Source organism: Pleurodeles waltl, chromosome 3_1, assembly GCF_031143425.1.
Source record: "Pleurodeles waltl isolate 20211129_DDA chromosome 3_1, aPleWal1.hap1.20221129, whole genome shotgun sequence".
In the NCBI taxonomy this organism is placed as follows: Eukaryota; Metazoa; Chordata; class Amphibia; order Caudata; family Salamandridae; genus Pleurodeles; species Pleurodeles waltl.
In genome coordinates this window covers 1,637,030,783-1,637,052,656 of record NC_090440.1, presented here as the reverse complement: position 1 = coordinate 1,637,052,656, position 21,874 = coordinate 1,637,030,783, and the positions used below count along the sequence as shown (strand labels likewise).

The 21,874-nt window shown below is 44.4% G+C and overlaps 1 protein-coding gene across 1 annotated transcript in view; it reads right to left on the bottom strand.

Annotated features, from left to right (window-relative positions):
* ERICH2 (glutamate rich 2) overlaps positions 1 to 21,874 on the bottom strand; it is a 255,391-nt gene that overhangs the window by 136,142 nt on the left and 97,375 nt on the right. Inside the window, exon 8 of the mRNA XM_069225316.1 lies at positions 17,224 to 17,322. Coding sequence (XP_069081417.1) covers positions 17,224 to 17,322 — 99 coding nt within the window. The remainder of the gene's footprint in view (positions 1 to 17,223; positions 17,323 to 21,874) is intronic.

The window sequence follows — 21,874 nt, the reverse complement described above, 5'->3', positions numbered from 1 at the left end:
ACCTCTGCCTCCTTCCCTCCTTCTTCACAAGCGGTGCTCCGGCCCTCCAGGTATCGAGGACCCGGTCACACCCAGGGCTAGTCGGCCACGGAGCCTCACAGATCCGGCCCCACTCGCTTTTCGCTTGGCCGTGATCGGTCGCGTCTCTCTTACCGAGGATCCAGAGGGGGAAGGCCCCTCCCGCCGCGTCTCTGCAGCTTCAGCAGTCTCTGCGCAGCAACGCCCGTTCAGGATCCCGCGCCCCGGCCCGGAGCATCGGGCGGTTCCTCTCAAAGGCGTGGTCCGGCCCACGGGACGGCCCCTTTCTAGCCTTCCACGGCACCTCGGAAGTCCGGGCTCGCGCCAACCGGTTCCAGTAGGCACCAAGGCAGCTCTCACTTACGGATGGGATTTAAAGGAATTCCGTGCAGTGGCAGGTTTCGGACGGATGACGGAGGGGTCCAGAGCACTCTTAGAGTGCGACCGCCATCTTGACGTCCGTAGCCACGCCCTCTGCTCACATTTTACACCGGTCTGCATTCTTAGGTCATAGACATTTCTACGAGTAGCTCAGAGTTCTATCTAGCACCAATATTTGAGGAATAAAGTTTTAGATGAAAAACAGCCATGGCTATGCTACCATAATGACTGCTATCAATGCTTTTAGTCAAAAAGAGGAGGACAACTCTATTCCAGTTTTGAGGCTGCATCTGAGGGAGAGGATCAAAATGCAGAGATGCTTTTTAAGTTGAAAAAGTACCATCAGATGACAACTTCTCTTCAAATGATTCTGGAGAACATGGCCATGTAGCAAAGCAAGGCAGTCATCATGTGCCACTGAGAGACACTGCCAGTGTAGCACAATCCAGAGTGCAAACAGATGCCACGTAGAGGACAACAAGTGTTGTCAACTGGCAGGCTTCTATAGCTCCCGCCCTCTAATGTGTCTTTTCACTGGAGATGCTGGATTTGGGTCAATATTGCAATTATTTTGTCACTGATTGTATCCAATTTTTTGTCGATGACACTCCTGAGGAAATTGTGCAGCAAACACATTTCTGCATTGTAAACATTTTGGGGGAGTATCAAGATATTCTGGTGCCTCATTATAGGGCATACCTGTGGACTCCCACTTCACTTGGGAAGCTGAAAAATGTTTGGGACTTTGCTCATGGGAATATTGTGCGAATCATCAGTACAGTCTAACTGGTTGTCGTTTATGGTTTGGGCAACACCTATATTACCATCTGTTATAAGCAGAGATTGTCTTTTGATTCTGCAACGTATACAGCATTTCAATAATATCTTTTCAGCCACAGAACCATTTATACCATGATGAAGTCAACATGCCGGCGAATACTTCTTTGTCAAGTTTCCTGAGATTTATACAGGGAGTGCAGAATTATTAGGCAAATGAGTATTTTGACCACATCATCCTCTTTATGCATGTTGTCTTACTCCAAGCTGTATAGGCTTGAAAGCCTACTACCAATTAAGCATATTAGGTGATGTGCATCTCTGTAATGAGAAGGGGTGTGGTCTAATGACATCAACACCCTATATCAGGTGTGCATAATTATTAGGCAACTTCCTTTCCTTTGGCAAAATGGGTCAAAAGAAGGACTCGACAGGCTCAGAAAAGTCAAAAATAGTGAGATATCTTGCAGAGGGATGCAGCACTCTTAAAATTGCAAAGCTTCTGAAGCGTGATCATCGAACAATCAAGCGTTTCATTCAAAATAGTCAACAGGGTCGCAAGAAGCGTGTGGAAAAACCAAGGCGCAAAATAACTGCCCATGAACTGAGAAAAGTCAAGCGTGCAGCTGCCACGATGCCACTTGCTACCAGTTTGGCCATATTTCAGAGCTGCAACATCACTGGAGTGCCCAAAAGCACAAGGTGTGCAATACTCAGAGACATGGCCAAGGTAAGAAAGGCTGAAAGACGACCACCACTGAACAAGACACACAAGCTGAAACGTCAAGACTGGGCCAAGAAATATCTCAAGACTGATTTTTCTAAGGTTTTATGGACTGATGAAATGAGAGTGAGTCTTGATGGGCCAGATGGATGGGCCCGTGGCTGGATTGGTAAAGGGCAGAGAGCTACAGTCCGACTCAGACGCCAGCAAGGTGGAGGTGGAGGTGGAGTACTGGTTTGGGCTGGTATCAAAGATGAGCTTGTGGGGCCTTTTCGGGTTGAGGATGGAGTCAAGCTCAACTCCCAGTCCTACTGCCAGTTCCTGGAAGACACCTTCTTCAAGCAGTGGTACAGGAAGAAGTCTGCATCCTTCAAGAAAAACATGGTTTTCATGCAGGACAATGCTCCATCACACGCGTCCAAGTACTCCACAGCGTGGCTGGCAAGAAAGGGTATAAAAGAAGGAAATCTAATGACATGGCCTCCTTGTTCACCTGATCTGAACCCCATTGAGAACCTGTGGTCCATCATCAAATGTGAGATTTACAAGGAGGGAAAACAGTACACCTCTCTGAACAGTGTCTGAGAGGCTGTGGTTGCTGCTGCACGCAATGTTGATGGCGAACAGATCAAAACACTGACAGAATCCATGGATGGCAGGCTTTTGAGTGTCCTTGCAAAGAAAGGTGGCTATATTGGTCACTGATTTGTTTTTGTTTTGTTTTTGAATGTTAGAAATGTATATTTGTGAATGTTGAGATGTTATATTGGTTTCACTGGTAATAATAAATAATTGAAATGGGTATATATTTTTTTTTGTTAAGTTGCCTAATAATTATGCACAGTAATAGTCACCTGCACTCACAGATATCCCCCTAACATAGCTAAAACTAAAAACAAACTAAAAACTACTTCCAAAAATATTCAGCTTTGATATTAATGAGTTTTTTGGGTTCATTGAGAACATGGTTGTTGTTCAATAATAAAATTAATCCTCAAAAATACAACTTGCCTAATAATTCTGCACTCCCTGTACTCTAGGGAAGAATATAGCTGAGGATTAATCTTTGATCCGTTACAAAAGGTGGATTGTGTTCAGGCAGTATATAGAAAGTAAGAGAGCTTGCTTTAGCATTAAACTTTATATACTGTCCAGGATTTCCACTACTTACCGGCATATAGCCTGAGAGCATATACTTGAACAGACTCCAGTATAAATCCTACTAGTTACCATTCCACATTAGCAACTAATGAAAAGATTGTTTGGGATGATACTCAATGACTCTTTCATAATCATTATAACCTTATAATCTTTATGTGAACACTTTATATACAGGAATATAGCTCTTCAGCAAGCTGAACAACATCGGCATTGTGGCACATGGGTCAATGCGAACTCACCACAAAGGATTCCCGCAGGAGCTGTTTGTAAAAGTCTCCATAACGGTCAGCGCAGTGCCATGTATTGCAAAGATTGCTACTGTTATTCTCAGACACAAAGTACATCTGCTCACTACAAGTTACAATCAGAGAACTACTCATTTCATAGTTCTGTGCCAGATGGAAGACATGCCTAAGTCTAACTGTATACTTTATTATAACAAGCGAATGGGTGCAGTTGAGAAAACTGATGAACCATTTCAACCCTATGATGTAACTTGTAAAATTTGCACATGGTACAAGAAGTTGGCTCACACCCAATCTATCTGTAAAAGTACAGTGCGTATGTTGTTTTTCATTAGACTACCACAGGAGTCCTTCCTTGACTTTAAGTTGGCCATTATTGTTAGTCTCACTGCTGTCACATCATTAGCCTCCATTTAATCTTTTAAGGAGGATATTACGAGGCTGCAGGATTGACACTTTGCAGGCCTTAGTCATGCAACAGAGAAAATAAACCATATTCCACATGCAGCATTAGTACTCAGCATTGAAAGGGGCAGGAAAGTCATTACTACTGTCCCCTCCATCTAATCATGGCCTGGGGCTTCCAACGTGCCTCACTTTACACCTCACACAAGTGAAGTTCTAGGAGATCGACCAAAGTTAAGTAGCCAATTTAAGAGTAGCGACTTTGAATGGACATTTTCCCATAAGCTAAAACTGCATTGCTTGCCCCCCACTCATAAGCACAAAGTGTCAATGCTAACTTCTCCAAATGCAAAAACTGTAGTAGTCAAATTATCAAAATTAATCAATACACCTAACTCATCTGGGAACTTCAACCTTATCAACACTTACCATGATGAGAATGTGCATGTTTGTGATTTAAGCCAAAATAAAATCTTCTATAAAATTACACATATGCTCTAAGATTTTATAGCCTAGCTTGGCATTGTAAATAGTGGTGGGTGGGTGGGTGGGTGGGTGTGTGTGTGTGTGTGTGTGTGTGTGTGTGTGTGTGTGTGTGTGTGTGTGTGTGTGTGTGTGTGTGTGTGTGTGTGTGTGTGTGTGTGTGTGTGTGTGTGTGTGTGTGTGTGTGTGTGTGTGTGTGTGTGTGTGTGTGTGTGTGTGTGCATATACTTTTTTATCTGGTTTCTGCAAAGATTTGCACTTTTGTACCAACTGTAAATTATATGACTTTGTCAAATGAACAAGATAATGCAAAACCCAAGTAACAGCGCAAACCCAACCTAAAACTACTAATCTAACTTCATTCTTTCTTTTACAAAATCACTACAATGTGTCTGTTATTAATAGTAGTTTTTGTAGTAACAGGCTGATGGTGTCAAGGCAGTGGAGGCCTCCAGGGGGCATTTTTCCATCTCTACCAGCCAGGACACAATAACTAACAGTCCTTATCTGTGGCAACTCGGATGAAAGAACGTCGACAATACATCACAGACCATCACTAAGGACAGCACTAGACACATCATAAAAGAAAAAGGTGTGGCACAGTTGGGTAACTGGCAATAAACACAACTTTAAAGAGGCCATATTCCTATGGAAAAACCTCAAAGTAGACAAGCTTGTTGCATAAAAGAAAACTTCCCAAAGGAAGATCAAAGCCATGGTTGCAGTTCACAGGCCTTGGAGACTTGCTAGGGGATTTCGTTAAATAGACTGCTAATAGCCTTCGGTTCTAAAATATGCCTCTGGAATATAAGGAATCGTAATCTGAAAGGGTGTGTAAGATTAATACGGAAAAAAAATATCAGACATGAAGAATATGCAGAAGTTTACTATAATTTGGATTTTGATCTCCAATTATATATTGTTGAGATGTATTTAATGTAAGTTTTAAACTCAGACTAGAAAATTTATCAGTTTATTAACGATGACAGGCTTCTGCAACTAGTAGCTTGTGAGCTACTGATAGTTCTCCAGCTACCTTTGAGTAGCACTCCTGTGTGCAGACCAGCCTACTAATCTAGAAGCTTTTGCTTGGTTGAATTAATACATGTATATCAAAATTGAAAACTGAGTATTCAAAATGAAAAGGAGTGTATTTTCAAAACCCCTAATTTCTATAATATATTTAAAACTGATATGTGATGATAAATTACGCAGCACAGAGATTTATGACTAATAATATATCCTTGGTAGGATTACCACGGTACCAAGGGCATTACGGATGTGGCCATTATGTATTACCATACTCTGTTATGGTGGAGAAGCATTGCCCCACTGCTAAAAGCAAGCAGAAAAATAAAATGAAAATAAAAATGTTATCATTTATTTTTTGCTTACTCAGTCAGTCCGCATAGTATAGGGCGGGGCCATCCTCTGCGTCAGCCAGGGAGGAGTGGTAGGGTCCACTGTTAGTGTGCATGTCGGTTTGGTCGGCCCTCCTAGGACGACATGCAGACTTAGAACTCTCCACCTGCTGTGTTGCACAGCCGGGCGGAGAACCAGCAAGGGCTCCCAGCCCCCAACTGAACGGCACTTCAACCCAAGTTGTTTTATGTTTTTGTAATCTACCCCCTCCCCTCCCAGAGAGGCATTAAAAATTTAAAAACGCCTTTTCACATTACTGCTAATAATCTTGCACCGAGGCGATCAAGGCTGGTAATTCTGCATTGGGTGACCACTAACATACTCTTTTCTTATATGCATGGCTCTAATATTATTAGAAACACAGGGTGATTTACATTGAACATAAATAGCTCTCACTACTGAAAAGGTTGGAGACCCCTGGGCTAGTAAACAATGATCTAAAGCAAGTTAAAAGAAGTCAGGATAAATAGTTACACCAAAACAAATAATCTGAGGGCTAAATAGCTGTAATTCTTATGAGTATTTAAGTCAATAAAAAATTAATAAATAATATAAATATTTACCTAGCAATGAATATTATGCTGTGCAAATATTGATGAGGACATAGAAAGCACATAAGTTAGCTTTTGAAGAAAAGGGATGTAGGTATTTATGTGTTTTTGAAGGGGGAAAATAAATAGTTTTTTCCCGGAAATATAAGACGACACATTGAAAGTTATTTATTTTGCTCATGTGAAGCAGCCAAGTAATTTTTAATCTTTTTGGAATAAAATAATTTCATGTTTTTACTTTTGTTAATTTATATGATAGACATAACTCTCAACAATCAGATCAGTGGATTTCTTTCAATGCTTTTAACCCTAGAAAGCAAGACAAACAAATTGCATATGGGAGGCAATAGTACTGTATGTTGGGACTGAATTAACCCAGGATATTAAAGATTTTCTGACTACTGAATGCTCCTTGTGGATACCTTTCTTTCCTCCTACGTTTAGGATTGTTATGCTCTGGATGGAAAACCTGTCTTTCCCACCTATGCATATGACAAATAAATCAACAAAAAAGATCCCATATCCAAGTACCTCTATAGGTACCTCTATAGTGTTAATTTTAAGGAAGAGATGTATAGTCTAAAATTGAATGAGGCTACATGACCCAAAACAGAGGCCATGATTTCTGACTTAATCATCTGCTTTCTTTACCAACAGTCTTGCTTTCCCCCATCTTTCCATTTGACGTATTTTACCACCTTTATGGAGTCTGTAGAAAACACAAGTACCCGTCTGGATATTTAGCCAGGTGGATTTCTTTCTGCAACAGTTCAAATGCAGTCGCCCCCTACTTTCGACATTTTCAAGCACATACTTAGTAGGCTCACTTCCAAATCCAAGCTGTGTAACACTAAAACAGTCCTTTTTAAACCAATGAAATACCAAGAAAACCACAGACTGTTCAGAATGTAATTGAAAGGCTAATTCCTGGAATTTCTTATATGGGACCTCGTCTTTCCTATTCTTATCAGACTTTCTGGCCACCTGCCCAAACTGATTATTAAGTTTAAAATCCTTTGGGAACTGTGGAATCAGTTTCCCCCTTAAACAACCACTTTTCCCTCATTTGTGGTTTTCAGAAAGGCAACAACAACGTTTTAGCAACGTTTTCTTCTCATTTATAATCCATCTTCACTTAGAGATATTTCAGATTATATTGTGTTGATTATAAATTATGTGAATAAAAATAAATACAATTCATTAATTTTGCCTAACGAGAAAAATATATTTTTTTTTTAAGAAGAGAACTTTCTGTCTTTGTAACGTGTTCTAGAATGCTGTTTGCAGGCAGAGATATTCATGATTTATGAATATTAATGAAGACCACATGATGGAGAATAGGACAAAAACGGATTTAGAAGTACTTTAGTACTATGAGCAACAAAGTATAAGCGTTTCTGCCTATGGCTGTGCCATATGAAGACTGTTAGTCCTTACTCAAAGCATCTTCATCCCACTGCCTCTTCATATTTAATGCCGGCACGTCTTCACTCTCCTTTCTAGGAGGGGCCTTGAAGAGAGAATTTTTCTGTGTGATAGTCATTTCCGTTTTTGGAAGGAACAAAATGAACTGGAGGACGACCCAAAAATAGAGGAGTGTGCCGAGCCACCCAGTTACTAAGAAAGCTCCCCAGGAGAAGACATACAAGGCTGTTGCCAAGTAGCAGATATAATTTAATGGTGTTGGCCACAAGAAAGCAGACAACAGCTGTTATTTTCTATATGGACTTCAGAAATCGACGTAACGTGATCCTTGAATTTTGGGCTCTGTAGGGTGGTGGGAAACTCTAGAATTATTACCTTGCTGAGTAACAACTTTAAAGGCGAGCGAAGCAAGGGAAAGTTGTTTACTGACATTGTGCATATCGACTTTCCCACAGAAATCCAAGTGACTTCTCCCAAAAAAGTATTTGCACCAGCTGTCCAAGGGTGGCCGAGAAGAATGGTTAAATTAAAAACTTCATCTACAACAAAGAGGCATGTTGCAAAATCAAAATGAGAACTACTGCCTGAAAAAGTATGTTTTTTATTCCTGTGTCAAAGAAAAGTGTTGTATGAACATTACCAGTTCATTCGGATCTTGCACCCACTGTTCTCATTTATAGATGGAAACTCAAAGATGATGTTATGTGGATCCTTTAAATTAAAAACCAATGGCAAGTCTTTCGCAGCGTGGTGGGGTATTCATGTTAGGTATAGCTTTTTTTGAGAGACACTGCCCGGCGAGCAGCCCCCACCCCCAGACATCTCAGCTACGATGGAAACTGAACCTACACCAGGGTACCTTGACATACTACCACGAGGGCCCAGCCATTAGGAAAGGGTGCACCACATGCAGAGTGGCAAGAATAAAGCGCTGCAAGCAGTGGTGGAGCACACTCAGGACAGGGGGCGTGACAAATCCTGTTCCCCACTGAAGCCAGGGTTGCAGGCTGTCTAATGGATGCTGATCAGGCTGCTGTGCACTGGACCCCTGCTAGCCCCATTCCACAGCAAGGCAGAGTATGAACTTCATGGTTGTTGGGCTTCTTACACTTGTCATGGCTGTTTCTGCCTCCTATGTTGCCTTGTTGATAATTGATAGACCTGTCCCATCCATGGTACTGGCTCCCACGGGGGGCCTTCCCTTCCCCTACTCCCATGCCGTGCTCCCCGCTGCCATGAGCACCACTGCGTCTCTCCCTTTGGATTCCTTGTGCAGGGTAGACTGGCATCTGCCCCACTGTGCCCTGCAATTCCTTGAACATCTTGTCATAGGACTCTGACCATGGGGGGGTAATACTGCTAAGTTTAGGGCGGCAACACCACCGGGTGAGGGTGACTGAGTCAGTCACACACCGACTGGAAGCTGTCAGTCTGCCCTCGTCAGCTAGATAACAGCACTTCACCTAAACATTGAGAGTAAATGTGTTTTGTGGTAGCCTAGGAATATGACATTTTGACTACTCAGGGAAGTCGTGGTGGAACAGATTATACCCCTTTCTCTCAGTTGCACAAAGTATCACACATGCACATGCAACTAAAGAAATGCAGGATGAGTTTCAATGCACTTTTTGAAGCAACTGCATTCTATGATAAAAAGCATGAGCTGCGATCATTAGGAAGATGAAACATAATACCGGGCTGATTGTGATCATTAAAGTGAAACAAAAACAGTCCCTACATCCTGACAATCATAAGATCTAGTAATTCCTACCTACACCCTAATGTCTAACATGAGACCATAGCAGTGTTAGCCCTTCTGCCCGCCCAGTCTATTAAAGAAGCCCCAACCCATACATGAAACGAGGTAAGGGTCTGTCTATGGTTCTTCTGGCATTCCTCCTGGTTAGCTGGAAAGACAAAACAGGGATCAGTGAAGCTGTTGACAAAGTGGCCCACAGCATAAGATGCCACTGGCTGGAAGTGCCTTCTACCCTTCTTAACCTATGTGGTGTTTGTAGGAAAGTAGGATCTTTCTGACATAGTTACCTCGCTTTTTTCCCGGCGTCAGTTTTTTTTGACTGAAGTACATTGGGATCCTGTTAACCAGGAACCCGGTGTCCGTGTTCTCTCCCCTAAATTTAGTTGGTAAACAACCTTTATACCCCACAGTCGGCATACAAATGGACACCTGTAAATCCCTAGTATATGATACTTATATACCCAGGGCATTGGTACACCAGGGGTCCACCATGGGCTGCAGCATATATTATGCCACCCATGGGAACCCATGCAAACTCTGACTACAGGCCTGCCATTGCAGCCTGTGTGAAATGGTGCATGCACCTTCCACCCAAGATACAAGGCTCCCATTATATAAAGGTCACTGCACTCTGACCCTATAAGTCACCCCTAAGATAGGCCCTTCAGCCCAAGAGCAGGGTGCATGATTCTAAGTATGGGGGTGCCCTGCATGAGCAGAGGCACCCCTGCAAACTCCAGATCCCATTCTCTGGGCTTTGCAAGTGCGGGGAAGCCATCTGAAGTTATGTTGTGGATACTGGCCAACACAAGATGTCCAACTACAGAACAGCTTCACCGAACCTAGTCATGTTTGGTATCAAACATGTTGGAATCATGCACCTACACAGATTCCAGTGTTAGTTGCATGATACCATGTATTGTGGTGGCTCCTTAGAGCATCCCTCCATATCTGCCTGTGCAGCCATGCAGGGTCTGCATGCAAGCCAGTGCTGCTGCTGACTCCAAACACTGTTCTGCCCTCCTGCTGCTGAGCCTAACTCGGGCAGGGGAAGGCAGAGCAAATAATTTCGTGCAGAGTAGAGGTGTTACCACCTTTCTTTTAGAAGTAGGTGCCTCTGGGCTATGGTGGGGGTGCTCCTGGGCATCACCAGACTGCTTTGAAGGGCACATTTGGTGCCCTTCTTGCATAAATCGGTTTACTCAGGTGCAGAAGCCCCCGGCTCCTGCTCTAGCAGGAAACCACACAAAGGACAGTGGAGTGACCACCCCGTGTCCAGCTACTCCCCTAGGGAGATGCCCAGAGCTCTGCAAGGTGGCCACTTGCCATCTTGGAAATAAGATGAGCAGAGGCCCCTGGGAACATCTGACTGGCCAGTCAACCAGATTGGCATCCCCGATTCCCCCATCCGATAGCTGGGTCACTGCAGAAGCTGTCCAACCCACTTCCTGGGATACACAAGGGCTCCCCTGAGGGTGGGACCTTAGATTCGTCTGCAAGAGAAAGATTTGTCTACAAGACTCTTCTGCAAGACACTTTTGCAACCTGGACACTGGAACCGCTGCTGGACTTTGTCAGGAATCAAGACAAAACTGCAACTGGTGGGAGGGCTCTTACTGCAATTTTGTTCCCTTGCATTGCAAGGGCTCTGCAACCTCCGTGGCCGTGCATCCACCAGAGTCAGAAGGACTCTGCCCGCACTTAGGACAGCGAGAAGGAATCTCCCTTGAAGTGAAGGAGTCGCTCCCCTGCAACCGCAGGCACCTCAACGTGGATGACCGTTTTGTGGATCCTGCTGTCCCACGGATTCTTCAAGGCTCTACATCACAGGTTGTGGTGGTTGGCTCTTCGGTCCTGTCCAAAAACCTCCTAGTGATAAGAAGTCCTTTAGACCATGCTAGTCCCCAAATCCTGCAATATTTTGTGCACGCTTTCTTGCATTTGCCAAGGATTGTTGGTTGTCCTGCTGACCACTGACTTCTGACGACTGGCATAGAACAGCTCTTGGAGGACTCCTGGGATCTTCCTGCATCACCTGAACACCACAGCTGCACTTCCACAACAACCGCTCAGGAAAGCATCTCCAAGAAGGATGGGCATTGTCCTCCTGCACCCCCTGGGCATCTCTGGGTGCGCTGGACTCTGTCCTCTCTTTCCTAAGACCATGTTTGTCTGGAATTCATGCCTGGGTTCCTCCAAGCTGGTCCACAGGTCACAACACCAGCTGGACAACCGAGGTCCCCATTGACTTCAACAGGAGGTTCCGACACAATTTCACCCCTATGCACCTGGGCTCCCTGGTGTAGATACTCCGCTTCTCTGGGCATCCACAGGTGAGGGCACTCTTGAACCTCCCTTGTCCCAACAGGTTTTCTCGGGGTCCTCTGGGAAAGGTCCTAGAACACGAAAGCTCTAACTGCGGCTTCCCTAAGTTATTCTATGGACACTGACCCGGGATTACTACTCTGCACAAGGGGCCTAAGGGTCCTTGGGTGGTAGTCTTGGTTAGTAGTGACTTTCACATTCCATTTTTTTTAGTATACGGTTTGCACCCCCCCCACCTTCCACCCCATAGGGGGCCATGCTATTTTATGCTTTTACTTATCTGTCTCTAAGTCTATTTTTGTGTGAATATAGCTCCGGTTATGCGATATACCAAAGTTAGTTTACTGCCCGTGTTTTAATAAATAATACATTTTTCTTCCAACACTGGTGTGGTTCTTTCTTGTGTGTACATCACTGAATGATCTTTGTGGTATCTGCACATGCTTTACACCCTCCTGGATAAGCCTTCGCTGCTCTCCATAGCTACCCTTTACGAGCTCTGGTTATCTAGAACCACTTACACTATCACTAAGGGTTGCCTGGACTCAGTACAAGATACCTCACCTATAGATGTACACTTCATACTGAGCCAGCATCCTACAGTGTTTATATAACAAAACACGTTGTGTTCTGAGAACAGGCCTGATTTGATGGTATATCTATGGTTAGAAGGCTGACTCCACAACTCTTTGAGCGGCAATACTAGGTAAACTATTGTGTACAAATATGACAGCCTTGAGCAGGGTACTGAGCGAAATGTGTGCAAGGGACAGACAAAAGTGGAAGATGAACTAGTATGTTTTCTAAGAAAGGCAACTGATAAAAATATTTAAAAACAAGCTAAAAGCAAGCTGTGCTAAAATATAATAAAATAAATAAAAGCAAATAATTTGTGTTTGCTTCTTAAAAGGCACAGACTATGGGCCTAGGAGCTAAAACATGGGTGCCCAATCTAGGCGCTAAAAGAAAGCCATGACAACCTGTCGGAGCCTCCTGCCTCCCACAGGGGTGGGGGCAGCCTCTCCCCTGCCACCCCTTCCTGATACTGCCCTACCTCCCCCCCTGGCTGGCTGAGTGCCCCCCAGCTCCCTACTCACTTGCTGTTTTTTGATGCCACCCCTGTCCTGGTGTCCTTTCCACTGCCCGCCTCTTCGGGCTGCACACCTCCCGTGCCTTCTCTCATACCTTCCCGGGTCACTTCACCGCTCCTTCAATCGCTCTATCTGCCTCTGGGCCTTCCCAATGCAGAGCGGGCGCCCCAAGGTTTAGACCTGCTGATCGCAGTTTCAAGGCGCATTACCTCTAGACATTACAAGTACTGTTGGTTTTGATCTTGCTCGCTTTGCCTGTGTGTGCCTAATTCTATTTTATTTTCTCTACCCCCAAGCCTTCCGCTGTTTCCCCTCTTCTTTCCCCTGCTCCGCCTCACCCCCCCACTCCTGGTTTTGGTCAGACACTCCATTCACCACACTGGCCTCCGACCTCAATTGATCTTTTCTTCCCCTCCCCTTTACAGGAACTCATAGGAGCCTTTACCTTCCCTCCAATCTTCCTTGTCTCATTCCGGCAGACCCAGCTCACAGGGACCTGTGGTTCACTTCGTCCACTTCATGTCCCCCACAGATCCCTGCCTCTCCCTTTAGGCCCTGTGGCTGATGATGCCCTCCACCTCGACACTCTACATAATTTCCAACAGCCTCAATCACTATGTGAAGCACAAAAAAGTACTAGCCTACCTCAGATATAATGCGTGGAAGTGGCCTTCCTCCAGGAGACGCACCTCGTGGAGGTGGAAAAGTTCTGGCTGAACTAGGTGGGCATGTAGGTCCACAGTTACTGCCCTGCATGTGTTGGCGACTGTGCAACAGCCTCCAAGAAATGCAGGGTGCCTATCCTGATCTGCAGACCCCTGTCCCATACAGTGCTGAAAACATGGGTTGACCCTGAAAGCCAATATATGTTTGCGAAACTGAAGGTTGGTGGGACGGTGGTATGTATTGATATGCACCAACAGGCCTTCTTTTTACAGCTGAACCGGGTCTAGACCAAAGTCAAAGTGGCACATCTTCAGGTTGGACGTGACTGGAACCAGGTTTGGAATGCAAACCAGGATTGCATGGGCCCAACTGACATAGTCCATAAGGCTGACCAGGTGCTGCTGGTTGACATCAGAATGGATCCCAGTCTTCAGGATGTCTGGAGACGGACAGGGAGTACACCTTTGTTTCCCCGGTCCATGGCACACAATCGCAGCTGGACTCTTTTGGTGACTCATCTACTGATCTCCATTGTACGCAACGCTTCCATCATGGAGCCTTCCATTACGGAGGGCACCATCTCAGATGACTCCCCCGCTGGCATGCAGGTCTACTTGGGGCCGACATGGCCATTCTAAATGCTCTGGCTGGCACCTGAATTTGTCCAGATAATATCTACAGGCGGGTAAAGATTTGTTCAAATTCCACGCCCGCTCCTACTGTGAGCACAATAAAGGCTCGGTGGACTCAGCCTTGACCGGGTGGGTGGCAGCAAAGGCAACCATCATGAGTCAGCTGATGAGGGATGCTGCCATCGCTAAGAGGAAGACCGACGAGTGGCAAAAACACTGGAAGGGGACGTAGCCTGCTTCATAAGTGTCTACATGACCAACCCCACTGGCACTGTCTGGCGAAGTCACGCATGAATCTCAACTCCCTCTTTACCTCCAAAGTTCAGAAACTGAGGTACAGGCACTACAAACAGGGGGAGAAGGCGGGTAGGCTCTTAGCAGAGCAGTTGAGGCATGAACCATGGCCACCAATGACATTCCGAACACATTTGCCTCCTACTATAAGGCATTCTACTCCCCAGAAAGGGCCCCTGCGGCAGCACAGACCGCCACCATCCTGGACAACATTCGTTTACACTGCCTCACAGATGAGGGACCTTTTTCTTCCTGATCCTCTCCTCGCCACCTGGCCAACAAAGGACATCGCCTGCACCCACAGTTCCTCCCCCCACCCCCTCCTCTCTACGCTGCTCTTGAGCCTTCTGGTCTCTTGCTATTTCCCCTTATCACTTTTTTCCCCTCTTCCTTCATTTTCCCCCTCTACTTCTGTTCCTTCACCCCTAAGAGCTCTGTTCCCTTCCCCTCCCATTTCCTTCCCCTCCATGATGCTACTATACAGTTCAATCTGTTGTTGCACCTATCAGTGTTGCACATGACTATTACTGTTGATCGTTGTCTATCTTTTCTGTAACCATGATAGACGCCCATGCCAATGTCTCTGTTGTTCCTTTTGGGATTCTGGATTTCAATAAAAACAAATACAACCAAAAAAAGGAAAAAAGACCACAAGTAAAATTAAAGTACCTCAAAGGAATAAACGAAGAATGAAAAGTAACCTTTCAGCCCTACAGGAACAAATTGCCTCACACAGGAAGAGTTAACCATATTATTTTGTTGACTAAATCTCATGACATAAGTTAATATTGGCATTGGTGAGATTAGCAGTCAACTCAAATCTAGGCTACCACACAAAAAGGTCAACTGGGGGAAGAATTCAATATTTTTTTTTAAATGTAAGAAATTTGGTTGTTTGCTGACTGGGGTGTGAGGCCTGGTTAAACAGCAACCACAGTTCTTCTCAGGGTGAAGTCACAAGCAACCCCAAATTAACCTGGGCTTAATCCTCGGGTAGCTTGGCACAGGCAGTGAGGCTTAACTCAGAGGCAATGTGTAAAGTGTTTGTGCAATACTTCAAATTGTAACACAGTGAAAACACACCGCAAAAGGATCCCACACCAGCCTAGAAAAACCAGAGCAAAATGTAATAAATAAAACAAGACCAAAACAACAAAAGTCCAATAAGTAAAGCCAGAGTTCAGAATTTTCACAGATTTAAGTAAAATAGTTGCAAAAAGCACAAAGGGTCAACCACAGCTATCTGGTCATGTGAGACTGGCAGAAAGTCACAAGTTCAGGCTGATTTTGCAATGGAGCGAGGGTCAAGTACAGGGACCATGTCAGTCCATCTGAAAAATTACCTTTTCAGTCCGGGGCCAAAAGTCCTGTTCACGGTGGAGAGGGTTGCGAAGAGAAGGGAAGCGTCACAGACAGTAATCGATGTAGTGAGAAGAGCAGGTCATGCTTCACGGGTGGTCATTGCTATTGCGCGAAGATCCTGCTGTTGCTGTGGATGGTTTGGCTGGTACTAAGCAGTGCCACTCCATGAGTCCTCGATGCTGTAGGGCAAGGGGTCAGTCTGTTGGAACTTCATGTTGCTGAGCTGTGCGTGTGACAAGAACTGGGCTCCACTGGACCGATTTGGCAAAGAACCCAATAACTTCAATTCAGCCTCTCTTAGGCCATTCCAATGGGCCAGGACCGGAGAGGCACCACTTGAAAGTCAGGTGCTTGCTGCAGCTTGATCTGGGTGCTGGTGGAGGTGTTTGGGATCCTATCCGGGTATAAGCTTATTAAATGTAATAAGGTAACTCCAATATTAACCGATGGGAAAGGTAGGCCTTGCAGTAGTTAAAGATGACTTCTTCACTACCGGGACATATAAAACTTAAATGTATATGTCCAATTTTTTAAACACAAAGCACCCTACCATCTGGGCTGTCCAGGGCCTACCCTAGTAATGATGTGCATGTATCAAAAAGGAGGATTTGAGCCTGGCAAAAGGGTTACTTTGCCACGTCGACATGGCAGTTTAAAACGAAGCATTGCAGCCTGTGTGTGTAAAGGGCTACTTGAGTGAGTGGCACAATCAGTGCTGCAGGCCCACTAGTAACATTTAATTTACAGGCCCTGTGTACATGTAGAACCGCTTTGCTAGGGACTTATAAGTAAATTCAATGTGCTAATAGGGTATAAGCCAATTCTACCATGTTTTAAGGAAAGAACACAAGTGTGTTAGCGGTGTTAGAAGTGGTAAGTGCTCAGAGTCATAAGGCCAGTAAAAACAAATTTAGCAAAAAGTGGATGGTCAGGCATAAAGTTTGGGGGTGGCCCTGCAGAGGGTCAGGTCCAACAAAAACGTTTTGCAACTTCCGGTGCCACTATCTGCAGAATGTTATAATATTATTAGCCAGTCATACTTTGAGAAGGATCAATGTTCACAATTATAACTTCATGGGGCAAGAGAAGTCATTTTACAGTTTATGGGCACACAATGCAGCATGATTCCATGAAAAGGCAAACTATGGTTCATATATGTAATAGTACACATATTGTAATAATTGCTCACAGCACCCAGTGACAAGTATTCCACAGCTCTTACTCTGAGACTATAACAAGGAAAGAGCACAGATGGAACCTTTTGTTGTTATTGCTAACTTTTCCACAAAGGACAATATCATTGCTTTCCAGTTAGTTTCCTTTTAACATTATTCTCTCCTAAGAGATCCACCGAATTAACAGTAAGGATGTAAGTCAATGGCATTTAAGATACTTTACAATGTCTATCATGGTAGAGATCTCTATCTGATGGGAGTTCACTTGTTCTCAGAAAATAATACCTGGAGGAAACGTATTAGACATTTCAAAGAAATAACACTTACATTTCTGGAGTACTTCTTGCTGTACACAGTGATATTTGCTTTGTGGGGGTGTACACTTTCCTTCTTGGGCATACTTGCCTACTTCCCACACTGCTCTGCCTACAAGATAATTATAATAAACATGAATTGCACATGACTTACAGCATTAAAACTTTTTAGACATTAATTGAAACCAACATCATCATCATATGTCCTACTCTTTAAAATTTCATTCAGACAAACGTGAGGTCCTGATTATTGTGAGACCAGCATCTTGCTGGTCAGCCAACTGGGGGCTTCTTGAGTTAGAACATCTGCCCATCTCCAGCTCATACTGTCTGCAAATTAGGATTTACTGTGGAAGGGACTTTACCTCTGTCCCCTCAAATTGAGAAGGTTATTTCCTCTTGTTGTCACCAACTAAAAGGTCTAAAAGAAAGTCTTTCTTCTAAGTGTTCTCACCATGCCATTTTTCAAGCTACGTTGGGATTGTGTTTGGACCATGCAAAAGCAATGTACCTCTGGCTTCTGTCTTATCTAGTTCATCATTTACAAGTGGCCTAGAATTAAAATGTCAGAACGTTTCTTACCTCACCACAACACACGCAAATCTTCACCCACTTTCAAACATAACACTGGCTTTTGTGGAGAAACACAAACTTTTCAAAAGTGTGTGCATCGGTTTTCAGGCGCTTCATGATATTAGTCTAGCAGTCATTTAACAGCTTCAGTTAACATTACGTTTCATCAAGAACCTCACACTCTTCTTCTGCCTGTCTTCTGAAAGTTCTCAAGATTAGGAAAGGTCACCAGAGTGGGAGATTCTTTGCCTACCTAGTGGCTCCTAATAAGAAAGTTTTTCTCATTATCTGATAAGCCAATCCAATCTGCTTGTGTTTGCAAAGAATGATTAAAACATGGATATTCATACATTAGGTTTTTGCCACCTCGGTTTATTAGGTCTTGTGTACAGCACAAGGCACCCACGGATTATCACATGCTTGAATGAAAGAAAGAAAGAAAGAAAGAACAAAAGAAATAATGAAGAAAATGAAGAAAAATAGGCATAATTTTAAGAAATTGGGTTATTTGCAGAGGGTGGTGGAGGTTGATCATCCTTCGCATTGGAGGTTGTCACTATATCGCGAAGTGGCAGTCTCACATTGCCGGTCATCATCGACAGTCGCTGTTGGTGTGAAAAAGTAGGTCTCGCCGGAACTTCACTGTGGCGGTTGTCTAAGCACGAACATGCCAATTTGTAGTCACAAAGAGCCAAACTTCAGAATTTTCACCTTATCCTCAGTAGGAGTACAATCGGATACCAACCAAGGATCAGGACCTGAGGCACCTCTTGGGGATCAGGAGTCCCTGCAGGCAAGGGCCAGCAGTAGGACTCAGGGGCTGGGCAGCTGCAGGAAGGCTTTAGAAGCTTGTTGTATCCCTGTTTATATGACTAACCAACCAACCTAGAGGAATTCAACAAACCCGCCCACCTCCCCTCCTGAGTTAGTCTCCCCCCTTCCCCTCCTCCACCATCTCCCTCTGTATTCCTCTCCCACCTTTCCCTCTCTTTACCCCCCATAAATAACCCTCCTGCTCCCCCTGGACCCTCTCCACCCCCCCCAAACTCCCTTGTGTCTATTCTCTTCTTTTCTTCTATCACTTTTCGATATTCTATTATCTCTCCTCCTTCATTTTTCTCCCTTCCTTCCCTATTCTTTTTCTTTGTTAATAAAATTTTTTTTTTCATACCCTCCTCTCTTTCCCCCTTTATTTCCCTCTCCCCTTTTTTTCATTGCCCCTTCCCCATCCTCCCCCATTTCCTCCCCGTAAGTCCAACGCGCACTGCTGTCAATCCCCGAGGCTCAGGGACTACATCTCCCATGGGCCCGGGCACTGGAGAGACATCCGGCGCATGCGCCTCTCACTCGCGAAGTCCTGCGTATCTTTCTAGAAGACCCAGAACTCTGGGACTTCAATTCCCAAGAGCCCGGGCATATGGGAGACGCCCTTCAGCCACACCCCTCACACACGGGAAACACAAGACCAATTCGGAGGCTCTGACCTTTTCTGGACGTGAGCCCTACCTATGGGTGCCGCATCCCATCTCAAACGAGCAACCAGCTGGGACGCGGAACCCTCTAGGTGAACATAAGAGATGGCGCCTTTGGAGTAGTAGGTCCACCCCTCCAGGAGCACCAGAGACCCGACGAGCAGTAAAAAGTGTTTGGTCTGTCCCTCACTGTATATGTTGTCTTGTCTTGTAACTATGACCGCAATGGGGCTGCTGCATTATTCACAGCCTGAATTTAACCATACTTTACAACTACAGCCTGGGAACCCTATGTCGCTGTATATTATATTATATTGTACATCTCACAAGCTATACCCTGGCCATTAATATTTTTGCATAAGTCATAACAATTAGGACTATTTGCTTGCTAATTACTAATCCCTACTAAGCCTTAACGACCTTCTGTTTTTACTAACCTTCCTTGACCTGAACCCTTGTTCTTCCATAGAGTGTGACTACTAAGAGCAACTCCCCACCCCACGTTACCAGATTTGAGGCAAATAGCCTCTATTCCACCAGGTAAGAGACCCCAGTTGAGTACATATATTGAGGGCTTGACCATAAGCCTAGTATAATGATTTACAATATTTTGTCATGATTTTTTTGTGTGACCCACGGCATGGCTTTTACACCTTAGTGTGCAGTGATGTGGGGCGAGTTCTCACATGCACCATATACACCACAGTTTGATGTTTTGTTCACTTTGTTCTCCCTTCTAGGCCTCCCTCAGACACTTCAGTCAAGTAGGCCCCGTGTGCACTTTAATGCATATTCTCACGACCTAGCATATTCAGCTAGCCCCATACACATTAGGGATCCTAGACCCTGATGAATGCCCCAGACTGTTTTCGGTTATAGGAGAGGACAGAAACATGTTGGTCATAGATTTCTGTAAGACACCTTGAACAATTACATTCAAGTCCGTCACATACTGCTTTTAATCTTACCAACAAACACCTTCTTTAAAGAATTATATCATACAGGTGATTTGTGAAGTAATTTTAGTATCTATTTTCCCTTCAACTGGATCCCCATTTTATCCAGAAAGATAAAATGTCAGCACTCCCTCAGAGTTCATTTAACAACGAGGTTGAGTCCACCCAGGTGGTATCTTCTTACCTGGGTGGGGCTAGGTGGTCAAAGGATGAAGCATGACAATATAATGTGTGTGAGACCACCTAGTCCGTAGAGGGAACTCCCCCACTCGCCCCTCAACACTCAAATGACACTATTGTTTTCCATGTCTACGAAATAGACCGCCTAACCGGCGACCTACTCACCTCTGGAACAGGCCAGAGAGACCTGTCCTTAATATCCCCCACACTCATTGTGCTATAGTATCCCTGTAGCTCACACAGGAGGCTAGCCAGCTAGCCCTTAGAGTCACTATGGTTCTCCTGGGTTCAAAGAAACAGGTCCTTTCCTCAGATAGTAAGGCAGCAGGCCACTCCGACTAACAGCAGGGCTGCAGAGCAGTCTTTCTTCGGCATCTTTCACAGGTCCCAGAGAGATCTAATGAGAAGTTCTGAAGATCCTTTTTTCATAGCTGATACCAGCCTTTGTTTTCAGAAATTCCCTGACCTATCCTCAAAACTGGCTCTGGTCAGTTCTTCCTCTTCTCCTGGGCCAGGCTCCAAACTGTCTGATGTGACAAAAGGCAGGACAGCCCTAGTTACAGCTTCCTTTGTGAATGCTTTAGGCAAAATCCTTTCATGTGTAAGTGAGGCTCGGTAGAGACCCTCCCCAGACACACTGCTGGCTGGCCCATTCTTTCCATACCAAAGCCCCCTTTGTCTCAACACCAGATCCATTCAGTCATGTGACCCTGGACACAGACAGAAAGGCACAGATGGTTGGGAGAAGAAAATGCCAACTTTCTAAAAGTGGCATTTTCAGGATTGTAACTTAAAATCCAACTTCACAATTAAAGAGGATTTTAAATTGCAATTTATTTGAATGTAAATAGCATATCTGCTCCCATTCTGAAATTAGCACTTATTGACAAAGCACTGTATTGCCTTATTACATACATTTAATGTTAGAGATAGACCTCAGAGCAGTGAAAAATGACTTTAGGAGTTTTTCACTGCCAGGGCATGAAAAACGCAAGTAAAATATCCTACATTTCAAATACCATGCACACTGCACTAGGAATCTTTAGGGCCTACATTAGGGGTGACCGATAAGCATTAAAAAAGATGCTTGAGAGCTAGCAAATAGTTTATTTTGCCAGGTCAAAACAGCAGTTTAAAACTGCACTATAGGCTGCAGAGACAGGTCTCAGACACATTTTAAGGCTACTTTAGTAGGTGGCATAATGAGTGATGCAGCCTAATAGTAGCATTTAACATTACAGCCCCTGGGTAGATAGTAGTACCATCTACTAGAGACTTACAAGCAAATTAAATGTGACACTTAAGTGTAGGCCAATTTTACCATGTTTCAGGGAGAGAGTACATGCACTTTAAAAGTGGGTAACAGTAGTAAAGTGCACAGAGTCCTGAACGCCAATAAAAGCGGTTCAGCAAAGGAAGGCCGAGAAAGGTAAACGTCTGAGATGACCCTGCAGGTCCAACATTTTTAAGTTTAAATTGTTTT